Below are 19,031 nucleotides of genomic sequence, written 5' to 3' on the forward strand. Positions count from 1 at the left end.
GCAAAAAACTGAGATAATTCATCATCACTAGACCAGCTCTACAAAAAATGCATATGGGAGTCCTACATCATAAGGCAAGAGGATGATATCTGCTATCGTGAAAACACACAAAAAGTGTAAGACTCACTGGTGAAGCAGAAACACAAATGAGAAAGAGAAAGGCATCAAACATTATCACAAAAAAAAAAAAAAAAAAAAAACAACCAGAGAGAGAGAGACCAAATTATACAGGTAAACAATAAAGGAAGAAGAAAGGAATAAAGGATATACAAGAGCACCAGAAAGCAGTTAACAAAATTACAGGAGTTAAGTCCCTACCCATCTATAACAACCCTGAATGTAAATGGTTTAAATTCCCCAATTAAAAGATACAGAATGGTGAATAGATAAAAAGCAAGACGGAATTATGTGCTACCTAAAAGAAACTTACTTCATCCGTAAAGACACGCATAAACTGAAAATGAAGAAATGGGAAAAAATATCCTACACAAATGAAAACCAAAAGCATGCAGGAGTAGTTATTCCTATATCAGACAAAATAGACTTTAAGTCAAATAAACATAAAAAGTGACAAAGAAGGTAATTATATAATGAAAAGGGATCAATTCAGCAACAAGATACTACAGGCTGTAAATATACATACATCCAACACCAGAGCACACGGACATACAAAGCAAATATTATCAGAGCTAAAGAGTGAGAGACAGACTCCAATACAATAATAATTGGGGACTTCAATACCCTACTTTGAGCACCGGACAAGTGATTTAGACAGAAAATCAACAAACATCCAGTTTGTTCTACACTATAGACCAAACAGACCTAAAGACATTTATAGAACATTTCATCTAACAGCTGCAGAATATACATTCTTTAGCACATAGAACATTCTCCACGATAGATCATAGGTTAGGCCACAAAACAAGTTTCAACGAATTTTTTAAAATCAAAATCATATCAAGTATCTTAAACCATAATGGAAAAAAGCTAAAAATCAAGATTAAGAGAAACTTTGGAAATTGTACAAATACGCGGAAATTAAACAACATGCTCCTGAATGACCACTGGGTCAGTGAAGAAATTAAAAAAGAAATGCAAAAATGTCTTGAAACAAATGAAAATGAAAATACAACATACTAAAACCTATGGGATACAGCATAGGCAGTGCTAAGAGAGATGTTTATAGCAATAGATGCCTACATCAAAACAGTACAAGGACAAAAAAAAAAAAGATCGAAATCACACCAAGCATCTTTTCAGACCACAGTGGAATAAAAATATAAAAATAAGAATACCAAGAGGAATTCTCAAAACCACAAAAATACATGGAAACTAAACAACTTGCTTCTGAATGACTTTTGGGTAAACAAAGGCAGATATCAAAAAATTCTTCACAGTGTTAAGAGGAAAGTTTACAGCTCTAAACACCTACATTAAGATCTCAAGTCAACAACCTAAAACAATGTAATGTCACACCTAAAGGAACTAGAAAAATAAGAACTAAACCCAAAGCTAGCAGAAAAAAAGTAGTAACTAAAATCAGAGCAGAAATAAACAAAATTGAGACCAAAACAAATGAAATAAACAGTTGATAAGATTGATGAATTGCTAGCTAAATTAACAGAAAAAAAGATCCAAATAAATACAATCAGAAATGACAAAGGTGACATTACAACCAATCCCACAGAAGCACAAAAGATCCTCACAGACTACTATGAACATCCCTATGCACACAGGCTAGAAAATCTAGAGGAAATGGAAAAATTCCTGGAAAACACAACCTCCCAGAATTGAACCAGAAAGAAAGAGAAATCCTCAACAGATTAATGAGTTACAAAATTGAATCAGTAATAAAAAGCCTACCAACCAAAAACAGCCCCAGACCAGACGGATTCACAGCCAAATTCTACTAGACATATAAAGAAGAGGTAGTACCAACTCTACTGAAACTATTCCAAAACATTGAGGAAGAGGGATCCCTCTCTAACTCATTCTATGAAACCAACATCACCCCGCTACCAAAATCTGGCAAAGATACAACAACAAAAAAAGAAAACTACAGACCAATATCCCTAATGAACATAGAAGTAAAAATCCTCAACAAAATACCAACTGAATCCAGCAGCACATCAAAAAGATAATCCATCACAATCAAGTGGGCTTTATTCCTGGGATGCAAGGATGGTTCAACATAGGCAAAAATCAATAAATGTGATTCATCACATAAACAGAATTTAAAACAAAAACCATATGATAATCTCAATAGATGCAGAAAAAACATTCAATAAAATCTAATATCCCTTCATGTTAAAAGCCCTCAACAAACTAGGCATCGAAGGAACTGACCTCAAAATAGTAAGAGCCATCTATGACAAACCCACAGCCAATATCATACTGAATAAGCAAAAGTCAAAAAGCACTCCCCCGAGACCTGGAACATGACAAGGATGTCCTCTCTTGCCACTCCTACTCAACCTAGTACTTGATGTCCTAGCCAGAGCAACCAGGCAAGAGAAAGAAATAAAAGGCATTCAAATAGGAAAAGAAGAAGGCAAATTATCTATCTTTGCTGATGATATGATTCTTTACCTAGAAAACCCTGAAAATTCTACCAAAATGTTCCTAGACCTGATAAACAAGCTTTGGTAAAGTTTCAGAATGCAAAATCAAGGTACAAAAATCAGTAGCATTTCCATACACCAATAATGTTCAAGCTGAGTACTGAATCAAGAACACAATCCCATTTACAATAGCCACACATTTAAAAAAAAAAAAAAAAAAAAAAAAAATCCTAAGAATACATCTAACCACAGAGGTGAAAGATCTCTACAAAAAGAATTACAAAACACTGCTGAAAGAAATCACAGATGACATAAACAAATGGAAAAATATTCCATGCTCATGGATTGGAAGAATCTATACAATTAAAATGGCCATCCTGCCCAAAGCAATCTATGGATTCAATGCAATTCCTACCAAATTATTGTCATTCTTCAAAGAACTAGAAAAAAACTATTTTAAAATTTATATGGAACCAAAAAAGAGCCCAAATAGCCAAAGCAATCCTACCCAAAAAGGACAAAGCTAGAGGCACCATATTACCTTACCTTATACTATAATGCTATAGTAATCAAAACAGCATGACACTGGTACAAAAATGGACACACAGACCAATGGAACAAAACAGAGAACCAGAAATAAAGCTACACACCTACAACGAACTGATCTTCAACAAAGTTGACAAAAATAAACAATGTAGAAAGGATACACTATTCAATAAATGGTGCTGGGAAAACTGGCTAATTGTATGAAGAATGCAACTCAACCCCTACACCTCCTCACCATATGCAAAAATTAATTCAAGATGGATTAAAGATTTAAATGTAAGATCTCAAACTGTAAGAATCCTAGGAGAAAAATCTAGGAAATACTCTTCTGGACACTGGCCTAGGCAGAGAATTTATGACTCAAAAAGTTATGTCCTCAAAAGCAAATGCAACAAAAACAAAAATTGACAACTGGGACCTAATTAAAGAGCTTCGGCACAGAAAAAACAAACAAACAAACAAACTACCAACAGAGTGAACTGACAACCTACAGAATGAGAGAACATATTTGCAAACTATGCATCCAACAAAGGGCTAATATCCATAAACTACAACAAACTTGAAAAATGTTCAACATCACTAATCATCAGAGAAATGCAAATCAAACCACAATGAGATACCACCTCACACCAGTCAGAATGGCCATTATAAAAAAATCAAAACATAACAGATGTTGGTGAGGCATTGGAGAAAAGGTAACACTGTTGGTGAGAATGTAAGTTAGTTTAACCCCTGTGGAAAGCAGTTTGGAGATTTCTCAAAGAACTAAAACTAGAATTAGAACTACCAATTGATTCAGCAATCCCATTACTAGGTATATACTCAAAGGAAAATAAATAATGCTACCAAAAAGACACATGCGCTCACATGTTCATCGCAACACCAATCACAATAGCAGACACGGAACCAACCTATGTTGATGGTGGATTGGATAAAGAAAATGTGGTACATATACACCATGGAATACTAGACAGCCATAAAAGAAAAACAAAATGTTATTTGCAGCAATGTGGATGCAGCTGCAGGCTATTATCCTAAGCAAATTAACACAGAAGCAGAGAACCAAATACTGCATGCTTTCATTTACAAGTGGAAGCTAAACACTGACTACACACAGACATAAAGATGGGAATAATAAGCCAGGCACGGTGGCTCACACTTGTAATCCCAGCACTTTGGGAGGCTGAGGCAGGGGGATCACCTGAGGTCAGGAGCTCGAGACCAGCCTGGCCAACACGGCGAAATCTCATCTCTACCAAAAATACAAAAAAAATTAGACACTGGAGACTCCAAAAGAAAGCAAGGGCAGAGGGCGGGCAAAGGATGAAAAACTATCCTTTTGCGTACTATGTTCAATAAATGTGATTCGTCACATAAATAGAATTAAAAACAAAAACCATATGATAATCTCAATAGATGCAGAAAAACATTCAATAAAATCTAATATTCCTTCATGTTAAAAGCCCTCAACAAACTAGGCATCGAAGGAACCGACCTCAAAATAGTAAGAGCCATCTATGACAAACCCACAGCCAATATCATACTGAATAAGCAATATCTATCTTTGCTGATGATATGATTCTTTATCTAGAAAACCTGAAAATCCTACCAAAATGTTCCTAGACCTGATAAACAAGCTTTGGTAAAGTTTCAGAATGCAAAATCAAGGTACAAAAATCAGTAGCATTTCTATACACCAATAATGTTCAAGCTGAGTACTGAATCAAGAACACAATCCCATTTACAATAGCCACACATTTAAAAAAAAAAAATCTAAGAATACATCTAACCACAGAGGTGAAAGATCTCTACAAAAAGAATTACAAAGATGTAATACATAGGGTGATAGGATACATAGAAGCCCAAGCTTCAGCATCACACAATATATCCATGTAACAAACCAGCACATGTACCCCTGAATTTAAAAAATAAAAACAGTACAAAGACTTCAAACAAAGAACCTAACGATGTACTTCAAGTACCAAAGCAACAACAAACAAAACCCAATTAGTAGAAGGAAAAAAAAACAAAGATCAGATCAGAAATAAACAAAAGAGACTAAAAAACAATACAAAGAATCAATGAAACAAAAAGTTGGTTTTTTAAAAAGATAAAATCGATAAACTATTAGCTAGACTAACCAAGAAAAAAGAGAAGACCCAAATAAATAAAATCAGAAAGAGAAAAGGCAACATGACAACTGATACCACAAAAGTACAAAGGAACATTAGAGATTATTACAAACAACTATATGCTAACAAATTGGAACACCTAGAGGAAATAAACTCCTGGACACACATAACCTACAAAGACTGAACCAGGAAGACCAATAATGAGTGACATGACTGAACCAGGAATAAAAAGTCTCCCAAGAGAGAAAAGCCCAGGACCTGATGGCATTACTGCTGAATTCTACCAACTTCATAAAGAAAAACATCAATTCTTCTCAAAGTATTCCAAAAAAATTGAAGAAGAGAAAAATTTTCCTAACTTATTCTACAAGGCCACCTTTACTCTGATGACAAAAGCAGACAAGGACACAACAAAAGAAGACAACTACAGGCCAATATCCCTGATGTACACAGATGCAAAAATCCTCAACAAAATACTAGCCAACCAAATCCAACAACAAAACAAAAAGATAATACAGCATGATCAAGTGGGATTTATCCCAGGTATGCAAGAATGATTCAACATACACAGATCAATAAAAGTGATACATCACATCAACAGAATGAAAGACAAAAACCATATCATCATCTCAACAAATACAGGAAAAGCACTCGATAAAATTCAACATCTCTCCCTGATAAAAACTCTCAATCAAGCATAGAAAGAACATACCTCAACATAATAAAGGCCATATATGACAAACCCCCAGCTATCATTATATTGGATGGGGAAAAGCTGAAAGCCCTTCCTCTAAGAACTTGAACACAACAAGGATGCCCACTTCCACCACTCCCATTCAACACATAACTGAAAGTCCTAGTCAGAGCAATCAGGCAAGAAAAACAAATACAGGCACCCAAATTGGAAAGGAGGAAGTCAAATTGTTACTCTTTGTGTACAACATGATCTGACATACAGAAAAACCTGAAGACTCCACCAAAAAAGTCTTAGAACTGATAAAAAAAATTCAGTAAAGTTGCAGAATACAAAATCAACATGCAAAAATCAGTATTGTTTCAATACACCAATAACGAACTAGCTGAAAGAGAAATCAAAACAGCAATCCCATTTACAAAAGCTACAAGAAAAAAAATAATACCTAGGACTAAATTTAACCAAGGACATAAAAGACCTCTACAAAGAAAACTATGAAACACTGATGAAAGAAATTGAAGAGGATACAAACAAATGAAAAGACATCCATGCCCATGGATCAGAAGAATTAATATATTCAAATACAGATTCAATGCAATCTCTATCAAATACCTATGACATGCTTCACAGTAATAGAAAAAATAATCCTAAAATTCACACTGAACCATAAAAGGCCCTGAATAGCCAAAGGAATCCTGATCAAAAGGAACAAAACTGGAGGTATCACACTACCTGCCTAACTTCAAAATATACTACCAAGCTATAATAACCAAAACAGCATGGTATTGGTATAAAGGCAGACACATACACCAATGGAACAAAATAAACAACCTAGAAATAAATCCACGTGCTTACAGCCAACTGATTTCCAACAAAGGTGCCAATAACATACAATGGGAAAAGGATGCCCTATTCAATAAATGGTGCTGGAAAAAATGGATATTCACATGCAGAAAAATGAAACTAGACTCCTCTCACCATATTAAAAAAAAATCAACTCAAAATGGACTAAAGACTTACATGTAAGACCCAAAACTATAAAACTACTAGAAGAAAACAAACGGACTGGGTACGGTGGCTGATGCCTGTGATCCCAACTACTCAGTAGGCTGAGGCAGGAGGATCACTTGAGGCCAGGAGTTCAAGATCAGCTTGAGCAACACAGTGAGATATCATCTCTAAAAAAAAACAAAAAAACAAAAAAACAAAAAAAACTGTTCTTAAATTAGCCAGATGACATGTCTATGGTCCCAGATACTTGGGACACTGAAGCAGGAGGATCACCTGAACCTAGGAGTTTGAGGCTACAGTGAGCTACAACTGTGCTGCTGTACTCCAGCCTGGGCAACAGAATGAGACGCCCGTCTCTACAAAAAAAAAAAAAAAAAAAAAAAGAAAATATAGAGGAAATGCTTCAGGACATTGGTCAAGGCAAAGATTTTATGGCTTAGACTTCAAAAGCACAGGCAGCAAAAACAAAAACTGACAATTGGGACTTAGTTAAACTAAGAAGTTTTTGCACAGCAAAGGAAACAATCAACAGAGCCAAAGACAACTTGTAGAATGGGAGAAAATATTTGCAAACTATTCAGCAAGGGATTAAACATCCAGAATATACAAGAAAAACAACTCAACAGCAAAAAAACAAAAAACCCTATTAAAATGTGGGCAAAGGACTTGAATAGACATTTCTCAAAAGAAGACATACACATGGCCAAAAGGTATATGAAAAAATGCTTGACACCACTAAATCACCAGGGAAATGCAAGTGAAAACCACAATATCATCTCACCCCAGTTAGAATGATTTTCAAAAAGACAAAAAATAACAAATGCTGGGGAGGATGTGGACAAAAGGGAACTCTTACATGCTGTTGGTGAGAACGTAAAATTAGTACAGCCATTGTGGAAAACTAAATGGAGTTTTCTAAAAAACTACAAATAGAACTACCATATTGTATATAGCATCCTTAACATAAGTAACTCCATTTTAGAAAGAGACTGCATCTCACATTTCAAAAGACATCATGCCCACAGGGACTTAATCAATAAAGACTGCACCCAATCACATAATGACATAAACAGGCAAAATGTTTCACTGTCAGTTCTCACCAGAAGACTCTGTGGCCACAAAAAGAGCAAGACTTTGCCAGCTCAAAACAGCTGTCTTGATAAGACCCTGTCTTGCTGTCATCTGTGATCAGCACCTGGCATCTGTCGCCAAAGGCTCTTCCTTGCAAGATGTTGACAACCGTCCAGATCAGGCCAGAATACGCTCTTAGTTCAGTTGCTCTCTTTGGACTAGTTCTTTAGCACCCCCCCTTTTTTTTTCTGTCCTTTTCTCCTGTTAATTGTTACTCTGTTTGATGTGGAATGTTTACGCTGTAACATTTACACATATTAATTAAATACGCTATTATGTGTGGTTTGCAATATTGACTGACTTGTGGAGAGGCTTGAGCCTGTATGCCCATGGCTCTGACTATCAAGTGAACTGGTAGTACTAGGGGGAACTGCCTCCTTGGGAACTCCATGTAGATTGTGGTTTTTATGACTGAAATAACATCACTAAAAGTTTGCTCTTGTAGAAAGACACAAACATGTATGGACCTGGTTATGTCTGACTTTGTACCACTCATAACACATATGATCCAGAAAGCACACTATTGGGTAACATATCCAAATGAAAGGAAATCAATATGTGAAAGGGATACTTGTACCCCCATGTTTACTGCAGCATTATTCACAATAACCAAGATATAGAAATGACTTAAGTGTCCAACAGCAGATTAATGAACAAAGAAAATGTCAGATATATATCCATCATGGAGTACTATTCAGTCACAAAACAGAATGAAGCCCTGTCATTTGCAGCAACATGGATAAAACTGGAGGTCATTAAGTGAAATAATAGGCACAGAAAGACAAATATCTCATGTTCTCATTCATGTGTGGGGTCTAAAAAAGTTCACCTCACAGACGTAGAGAGTAGAACGATGGTGACCAGAGGCTGGGAAGGGGTTGGGGGTGAAGAATGTTTGGTTAATGGGTACAAACCATACAGTTAGGTAGAAGAGTAAGCTATAGCGTTAAATAGCACAGTAAGGTGACTAGTAAGTAACTAGTATGTGACTAGTTAAGTAACTAGGACAGTAGGGTGACTAGCACAGTAAGGTCCCTTAAACCTTAAAAATTTACTATATATTTCAAAGTAGCTAGAAGAATTGAAATGTTCCCAACACAAAAAATGATAAATGCTTGAGCTGATGGGTATATTAAATTCCCTTATTTGATCATTACACATTATATGTATGTATGAAGGTATCACGTGGACTCTATAAATATGTATAATTATTATGTATTAACCAAACAATTAATTTTTATAAAAGCAAACTTACCCACCATGCCCTCGATTTTGCATTCTTTCTAACAAAGCCTCCATCACCAAATCCCCTTTGTTCTGGAAACTGACAAAGAAAAAATATCAGTCATGAGAAAATTCATTTCTTCAGTTCTAACATTCTAACTTACAACTTAAGAATGTGAATGAAAGCATACATAACAAGGAAAAAATGCAGCACTTCTTAGGATGACTGTAGAAGCAGTCAAAGAACATCACTTCAGGAAAACTAGGAACAAACATATTTCAGATTAAAACAGAATAACTTAAAAATATCTGAATTGCTGTTGATACTCTCTCCATGTAACTATCAAATACCTCATTGTTCTTTGTTTAGTTCCTAATGTCAGGTGGGCGGGGGTGGAGTTGGGATCTCTCTAGCAGAGGGATAGTACACAAACCCCCTTACAAAATGAGAAAGAAATTGGGTTCACACATGTCAGAGGGAAAGCATAGCTTTTTTTTAAATAAAGAGATAGTATAAAAAATGTGAAGTGCACTGAGATTAAACTCTTTAGTCTATCATGGGAAAGCCTACTCACCCCTGAAGACAGGCTCATAGAGCTTCCTGCATGCAACATCCTCTCTTCACCGAAAGGCAGCCACAGGGCCCTCCTGCCTCTGCACTTCATTTGCTCCCAGTGCTTAACAGGTTCTTTCATAGCAGTTACACCACACTGGAAGTGAGTTTTTTACACACTATTTTTCCTTACTAGACTATTCATCCCTCCAGGGCAGAAACCCAATTTTATTCATCTCTGCAGCTCCAGAGCTCAATGTAGCATTTCAACATGGTATGTGGCAGATTCTTTTGGCTGAACTTAACTCCCCTCTGTCTTTTACCTACCCTCTTCCCCATGCAAACTGGTCATAGCTAGGGGACTACAGGAAGAGTCTAGCAGAGAAAGAGGGAAAAGGAGATAGAAGACTGCCATATAAACGGCAAGATACAGTCAGGTGCGGTGGCTCATGCCTGCAATCCTAGAACTTGGGAGGCTGAGGTGGGCGGATCACTTGAGGTCAGCAGTTTGAGACCAGCCTGGCCAACATGGTAAAACCCCGACTCTACCAAAAAAAAAAAAAAAAAAAAATTAGCCGGGCATGGTGGTGTGCACCTGTAGTTCCAGCTATCGGGAGGCTGAGGCAGGAGAATTGCTTGAAGCCAGGAGGCGGAGGTTGCAGTGATCCGAGATCATACCATTGCACTACAGCCTGGGCGACAGAGAGAGATTCCATCTCAAATAAATAAATAAATAAATAAATAAATAAATAAATAAATAAAATAAAGGGTAAGATATACCATGAAGAAAGGTGACAGTGAGAAAGGAAAGAAGACCCTTAAACTCAGAAGTGTTAATATGTGCTGTATGCTTCTCATCTTTTATGATAAATCTTCAAAATGTTCAATGTCAAACCACTTTTCATTCCAAAACGCTTTTTCCTTAAACCTTTAGACAATAACCAAAGATTGTGGTGTGGACATTCTGCCCCTGGGCTAATCCTCATCTAAAAATTATACTGCTGTAAGAAGTAGATTATTTTACTCGACACATAATTCAGTGTTGTACTAACAACTAGATATATAGTGATGAATAATATGGCCCTTTTCAAGGTAGTAATAGTCTAGTATGGGACAGAAAAAAATGAGACAAAAAGGCTTTCCCAGTGTGATATAGTGAGAGGCATGCCCAGGGTGTTCCAGAGACACAGAGGAGAATGAGAAGACTGGAAAATAGAACCACTGCATCTTATTTGCATCTATTTCTAAAGATACTAACAAACTGAGTATTAAACTATTCATGCACAAACATGACAGGGAGGATTTTTTTTTCTAGTTGGTTTATCCTACATATTACACCAAAATTGCAAAAATAAAAACCTAAAGAAAAAGGTTCCCATGTTTTACTCCACTTTCAAATCACAATACAGTCAAATTACAATGCAACCAAGATTCCATGTTTTGGTCCACTCTAGGAGAACTGAGAGGCAGTACATGGTCCACACCGCACTAGATGGAGACCCAGGATACAGTCCTACTCTGCAACTAACTAGCTTTATATTCTTGGACTTGTTTTAACATCTGTAAAATGAGGGGCACGAACAATATTTTCTAAGGTTTCTTCCAGCTTTTTCATGGGTTCTAATAGCCAATTAAGTGTCCACTGTAAGTAGCAAGCTCCTGACCACCATACACGGACACTTATTAACATGTAGGAAAGTGCTATTCTTATTGACAGTGCTATCACAGTTATTCAAAATTATCGTTAGTAAAATTATACTTACTTAGGTCATGTTATTCTCAAACAGTATATTTAGTAATATATACGAATATATTTTCTATATGACTATTATTTAATAATATATTTATAATAGAAGTTACTGAATGTTCAATAGCTGTCTTGTACACATTGTCTAAATCAATCTTCACAACACTCATAAAAGACAGATACTAGCCAGGCGCAGTGGCTCAAGCCTGTAATCCCAGCACTTTGGGAGGCCAAGACAGGTGGATCATGAGGTCAGGAGATCGAGACCATCCTGGCTAACACAGTGAAACCCCGTCTCTACTAAAAAACACAAAAAACTAGCCGGGCGAGGTGGCGGGCGCCTGTAGTCTCAGCTACGCCGGAGGTTGAGGCAGGAGAATGGCGTAAAAACCCGAGAGGCGGAGCTTGCAATGAGCTGAGATCCAGCCACTGCACTCCAGCCTGGGCGACAGAGCAAGACTCCGTCTCAAAAAAAAAAAAAAAAAAAAAAAAAGACAGATACTATTACTTTGAGAAAACTGAGGCTTAGAGAGTTAAATAACTTGACTATGATAAACTACAAATTATAGTCCTGGATTCAATCTAGACAGTGTGACTATCGAGTCACAATCAACGTGCAACCTTTATGTATTTTACAGTATTCTATATCTTAAAATATATCAGCGTATCTTTTGGCTTAATAGTGTCTTTGCAATAAAAAAAGAAATTAAACTGAAGTATGACATCACTACTATAGCCACCAGGTGGCAGCAGCACAATAATGAAATAGTCACATAATAAATATTGCTATTTTAGAAATCAAAATGGTCTAAGAGAGATTCCTGTTTAAAAAAAAAAAAAAAAGGAGAGAAGTGGACCAGTAATATCCTCTGTGAGAAATACAGTAAACTTACTAATGTGCAATGTGTTTCTGTAATTCCTTCACCATCTGCCTTAGTGCCAAACACCACCAATCCTCAGGATCAGGCAAATAGTAAGGGCTGATTTTATCTGGATGTTTGTCATCTGAGTTGCTCATAGTTATATCACGGATTCTTTTCCTAACCAATCTGACCCTCATTCAACTCTATGCACTATGTCACTTTGATTTCTTCTTTGCATGTGCCACATAATTACATAAAATTAGATATTCTTTGTAAAATTTTAAATACAAATTAAAACAATGTTTGATAATCTGCTACTCCTTGCCACTAACATGCAAAGCTAATGTGATTAAATGGAAAATGTATACCTCTACCATTGGTACAATCTTATTCATTTCTGCAGTTAGAACAAAACATGAACAAACAAAACTTATTAATTATAACTCTCCTTTGGAATGAAGGCTGTTTTAAATCAATGAAACCTGGAATTGGATGGTGAAAGGAAATATAAGCTTTTACATCAAGTTTGGGGAGCAAAGAAAACACACTTTAAATTTAAGGGAAAAAGAATACAAATAGAATGTCTTATAGGCAAATCTCTGAAATTCATTAACATCGACTTTATGAGCTAGAAAGCACTTCAGGCCTCTAATTTAACCTTATTTTACAGATCAGGAAAAATATTAGAGTATATGCCCAAGACCAAATTATTCACAAAATGGGACACAGGAAGAAAATAAAAACTCCAGACAGAATTATGAATAAATGCGTACATACTAAGAGAAGGGATAAGCCTAACCTCCAAGTCTAAAGGAGGATAACAATGCTCTCTGTCCCTTTACCTGCCTTGGTGTCATTTTAATTACAAAGCTCTATGGTTGTGTCAAATATACCATGGCCGATAAACTATGGCTGTTCCCAATGAACAATTAGTATTACTAAGCATTTTCCAGAAAGGGTGCTAATTAAACTGATACCAGTAAAAAGATACTAGAGGAACTTTTCAAAATATTAACGTTTTTAAAAAACTGTCCAAACTATAGTTCAAAATCCAGGAAGAACAATGAAAGTCTGAGAAATAGGAGTACATAAAAACAAACTTTTATATGAAAAAACGCCATAAGCAAAGCTGACAAATGACAACAGTACCTGAAAGTTTTACCACAAAGGGTTAATTACCCAAATATATAAGGAGCTTATAAAAGACTAGGGAAAAAAATCTACAGAAACATGGGCAAGAGGTATAAAGAAGCAATGCACAGAAAAATACAAATGACAGTAAAAACATGAAAAGGTAATCAACCTTGCTCATAAGAGAAATACAAATTAAAACTACACTAAGTTACCCTTTCTTCTGTACCAGATTAACCAAAAATTCAATGTTTGATAATATACTCTGATGACAAGACTTTGGGACAACAGGCACTCATATACATTACAGGTAAGAATGCAAAATGAATACAACTGCTATAGAGGAGACTTTGGTAACACCTAACAACTGATGTAGGCATTTACCCTTTTATCCAACAACGCTACCTTTAAGAATCTATCCCATGGGTTCACTGGCAAAAATGCAAAACAACATATCCACAGGGATATTCACTGCAGGGCTATTTGTAATAGCAGAAAATAACACAAGTGTCTATCAAGAGGGGACAAGTTAAATATTCATCCACCAATGGAGTACTATGAAACTGTAAAAAGGAATAACAATCTCTACATACTCCTACGGAGGGGATCTACAGGACATATATTACTAGGTGAAAAACCCAAGATGGAAAACAGTATACATAATAGCACATTTTACCTAAGAAAGAAAGGTGTGTTTGTTCATGTATATTTGCTTTTAGGTATGTGTTTTTTTAATGGAAGGATAGACCCAAAACTAGTAAAAACAGTATCTGTAAGGAAGGAAAATAAGCAGAGTGGAAGAAACAGAGATGAAAGCTAAATTGTTTTATGAGTTCTTGTTTTATGGGTACTTGTTTTATAGGAATTATGCTAGGTTTTGTATATAATAAAACAAATCAAAATGGGGGAAAAAGCAGTACTGAAAAATTGGAAACAAAATAAAATAAATCAACTACCAACTAGATATCAATTTGACAGGCTAACTATACAATAAATTACTTCATATGCCTTTAAAATACAATAATTTTACTATACACTTCCCTAGAGACATATAAAATAAAGATAAAAGAGAACTGCGAAGAAATCCTAAGCACTGTTCAGGAATCATATTGATAACAAAATAGGCTGTTAACTTGAAACCATTATATATAACATAGGATGAGGAAAAAAACTAATTCTATTAATGGCACTAGGTACCAAGATTCAGCAAAAAAGATACAAACATAAATCAAACGTGAAAAAACTGAAAAATTAAATTTAAAGTTTGGAAATTTAAATGTTAAATGTTGGAAACAATGTGAACTCTGCATATTTGTGGTTTTTTAAATGTATATTTCCTAACTCTGGCCAATATAAATCCTAGAACCAATGATTAACATAGTAGCAAGAACACTTCTCCTACCTAGACAGACTGTGGTCTCCAAATACTATCTCAGACTCAAAAGAACCAGGGTTCTTTGGAGACCAGAAATCTATAAATGAGCCAGGAAAATTATTTATCAGAAAGCAAGGAAATTAACAAAGCTATTGGTCATATCAAATGGAATAGGAGCCAACTTTAAGGAGCTCCCACTGGCCAAAGATGAAACCATTTGAGCATTAAAAACACAATTGCCATATGTTGAAACAGTTTAAATATATTATAAAGTCTGTAAGTTCATGATGATACAAAAAGGCAAAAACCCTCATGGTTACCTTTGGAGGTTGCTAGGCCACCAACTCATTACTGTGGTCTGAAAATAGAGGGAAAGAATTAAGCATTTTTCTTGCCTTTCCTGTGCAAATTGTATTTCAGGGTAGTCAAACAGCTGGTAAGGGAAGGTTCTTCATAAAAGACTCTCAGCTAACAAATATTGAAGAAACAACAGAATTAGATAATCACCACGTTGCATCTCTAATGCAGTAACGGATACAGGCAATATAACCCCACAAAAGAACTTCACCATTAAGTGAAAGAATCTTGGGGAATTTCATTATGGGTGGATGGAGCTAACTACACCTAAACTCAAAATAATGTTTAATATTAACATCATAAAAAAAAAAAAAAAAAAAAAAAACTCAGACACTGCTTCCCTGATAATGAAATAGGAAGTATATTGCATTACCTATGAAATTTTCTGCCCAACCCTCCAACTACCCCACCAAAAAACAAAACAAAAACAAATATAAAGGTGAAATCTGATCAGGCTTCTAAAGCAGTGTGCTCGAGAGAACTTTCTGCCGTTATGAAAATATTTTATAACTGCACTGTTCAAAAAGTAGCCACTAGGCAATCTGTAGTTACTGAGCACTTTAAACGCGGCTAATGCAAGTTAGGAACTGATTTTTTTTTTTTTTTTTTTTTTTTTGAGACAAGAGCCTCACTCCATTGCCCGGGTTGGAATGCAGTGGTGTGATCTCAGCTCACTGCAACCTCCGCCTCCTGGGTTCAAGCCATTCTTCTGCCTCAGTTTCCTGAGTAGCTGAGATTACAGGCGCTTGCCACCACGCCCGGCTAATTTTTGTATTTTTAGTAGAGACGGGGTTTCGTCATGTTGGTCAGGCTTGTCTCGAAACTCCTGACCTCGTGATCTGCCCGCCTCGGTTTCCCAAAGTGCTGGGATTACAGGCATGAGCCACCGCGCCCAGCCAAGGAACTGAATTTTTAATTTTATTTCACTTTTATTACCCACAGCTGGCTGGTGGCTACAATACTGGACAGTGCAATTCTACATCTAACTACTGGTTTAGAGCAGTGGTCCCCTGCCTTTTTGGCACCAGGGACCTGTTTCACGGAAGACAATTTTTCAACACGGACAGGGTGGAAATAAAAAATTTTGTAAATATCTTTTTGTTAACATTCATATGAAATGTTTTGGGGGAGGAATGGCCAAACCACTTTTTAAATATTTATTTATTTTCTTTTTTTTGAGATCCAGTCTCACACTGTAGCTTGGTCTGGAGAGCAATGGTGTGATCTCAGCTCACTGCAACCTCCACCTCCGGATGCACGTGATTCTCCTGCCTCAGCCTCCCGAGTAGCTGGGATTACAGGCGCACACCACCACACCCGGCTAATTTTTTTGCATTTTTAGTAGAGACGGTGTTTCACTATGTTGGCCAGACTGGTCTGGAACTCCTTACCTCGTGATCTGCCCGCCTCGGCCTCCCAAAGTGCTGGGATTACAGGCGTGAGCCACCGCACCCGGCCAACCACTTCTTCAGTAATATGAATAATACGCATGGCGAGGGTTAGGGGCATGGTTTCACGATGAAACTGTTCCACCTCAGATCATGAGTCATTAGTCAGATTCTCATAAGCATGCAACCTAGATCCCTTGCATGCGCAGTTCACATTAGGGTTCATGCTCCTAGGAGAATCTAACCTCACAGCTGATCTGACAGGAGGCAGAGCTCAGGTGGTAGGTAACGCTCACTCGCCTGTCACTCACGTCCTGCTCTGTAACCTGGTTCCTAACAGGCCACGGACTGGTAGTGCTCTGCAGCCCCGGGTTTGGGGGCCCCTGGTTTAGAGGACATAAAGGCAACAGAGATACCTGTTAAAGGATACTGTGCAATGTAATCTGCTAAATTTAGAACTGTAAGGAAAAATAGGGGCTAATCCCATAGCTATAGCTATGAGGGAACTGCTATAGATTAAAAGATGTCAAATGTGCATCACCCAAACACAACAGGCAGATCCCTGTGGGATTTTGGTTCAAACAAGCTAACTGCAAAAAAGACATTTAAGAGAGAGGTGAAGAAATCGTAATCTGACTGGACATTGACATTAGAGAATTTTTATTAATTTGTGTATGTGTAATGACAGTAGTGTGGCTTTGCAAAACTGAAAAACCTAGCTCCTGACGGGGGCGGGCAGGGGACTAAAATAACATAAAGATCGGAAATTCAGTTCCTGAAACCTTATGTCAATGTTGGCTTTAGCTGAATTCCAAGTTAAGCTGACATTTTTTGAAAGCAGGAAGCAGTGACAGAGTGGACTACTGATGCTGTCACCATCTGCCAGCACAACGTAAATTAGAACAGAAAGGACTAAGCAAAGGCATTCCACCTTTTAATGAGAGAAAATGGCATCAGTACAATCAACATATACAATTTTTACAAACAACTTTTAGAGTTGCATCTACATATATTTTAAAAGGCAGTGTGCCTGTTTATAAATCTCTACCCCATTTTAGTTTCAGAGCCTTTTTTACTACCCTGATCACTGATCATGCCAGTCAAAAGGCAAACTCAAAAATTAATCTAAAAATGGTACTGCATTCCAAATATATATATATATACTTTGTTTTACTATTAAGCTACAGCTAACAGAAATCTAATCAACGATCCTTATGATTTTCTCTTATCTAAAAAATAAACGCAAGCACGTGAGGAACTGTGTAAATACAGAGCATCTACCCTACAATACTGCTTTATAGAAGAATAAATTCTTTTAATAAGTTTAACCGGACATAAAGCTCAGGGAAAACTACTTTGTGCATAATAGTGTACGGTGCTTAAACTATAAAAGATGACTAGTCTCTGACATCATACACATCTTTACTCTCCTGATGTCGTAAACGACATTAAAAAAACCACATTATAAGCCTAAATGTACTGTCTTCAAGTATCTCCATGATTAAAGTGTTCCTAAGAAATCGTCCTTATTTCTTTCTATCCCTGATCTGTGTGCATGGAGCAGTTAGCTCAGGGTTCTCCAATTTCAGTCCACGATTTCTGCCATATTTCCGTACCTGCTGTACTAAACATAACCGTTTACACTAACTCACTATTTTAAAAGCTGCCAACCTTAACATGCCACCCTAAATGAGCGGGTCCCGTTGTGCCGTGAATGAAGTAGTCCTAACAGCGCTAGCTAGACAGCAGCCCTGGCAGGGAGCCCGCACTGGGGTCCCTCCGCTGAAAAGAAAGGTGGGTCCGCCGGGAAAGGTGAGTACTGGGCGCAGCTCGCCCGCCCACCTGGCCACTCTCCGAAGCGCCCCCAGCCACCCGGCCTCCGAGGAAACGCTGACCACCTGGCGGGGCCGAACCGCGTGCCGGGCTGCGCCATGCCGGACTACGCCGGTGTGCAGGGCATAGCGGGCCAGGCCGAGGGACTGGGCTCCGGGGCGGACCCGAGCCGGCGGGGACGCGCCTGGTGGTTCGCAGACTGTTGCGCGAACCGGCCGCAAGCCATGAGGCCGCGAAGCCAGAGTCACCAAGGCAGCCTGGGCCGCCTCCAGCCTGGGCCGCCTCCAGACCAGGACGCGCTCGCCCCTTGCCCTTCCGACTTGCGCACGGGCGGTTACACGGTTGCCGCAAGCGCACCCCTCAGCCTTCCCGCCGTTACCTCGGGCGGGCACTGCGCACGCGCGCCACCACTAAGCTTACGTCCAGCCTCAGCAGTCGGCGCGCTCGTTCCGCCCACTGCCCCCACACTTTTAATAATTGAATCA

At 37.6% G+C, this 19,031-nt stretch overlaps 1 protein-coding gene across 19 annotated transcripts in view; it reads right to left on the minus strand.

Moving 5' to 3' along the window:
- CEP63 (centrosomal protein 63) overlaps positions 1–19,031 on the minus strand; it is a 71,784-nt gene that overhangs the window by 52,417 nt on the left and 336 nt on the right. For 6 of the 19 annotated variants that reach the window (XM_038002870.2, XM_038002853.2, XM_038002864.2 and 3 more), the window contains exon 2: positions 9,335–9,399. The exons of 1 other annotated variant lie outside the window; for it this stretch is intronic. In XM_038002870.2, coding sequence (XP_037858798.2) covers positions 9,335–9,399 — 65 coding nt within the window. Of the gene's footprint in view, positions 1–9,330; positions 9,400–15,288; positions 15,327–18,555; positions 19,027–19,031 lie in introns of those variants that run through there. 12 more of the 19 variants (XM_038002862.2, XM_038002858.2, XM_038002856.2 and 9 more) reach the window with 8 other exon arrangements.

This window comes from Chlorocebus sabaeus, chromosome 15, assembly GCF_047675955.1.
Source record: "Chlorocebus sabaeus isolate Y175 chromosome 15, mChlSab1.0.hap1, whole genome shotgun sequence".
Classification (NCBI taxonomy): domain Eukaryota; kingdom Metazoa; phylum Chordata; class Mammalia; order Primates; family Cercopithecidae; genus Chlorocebus; species Chlorocebus sabaeus.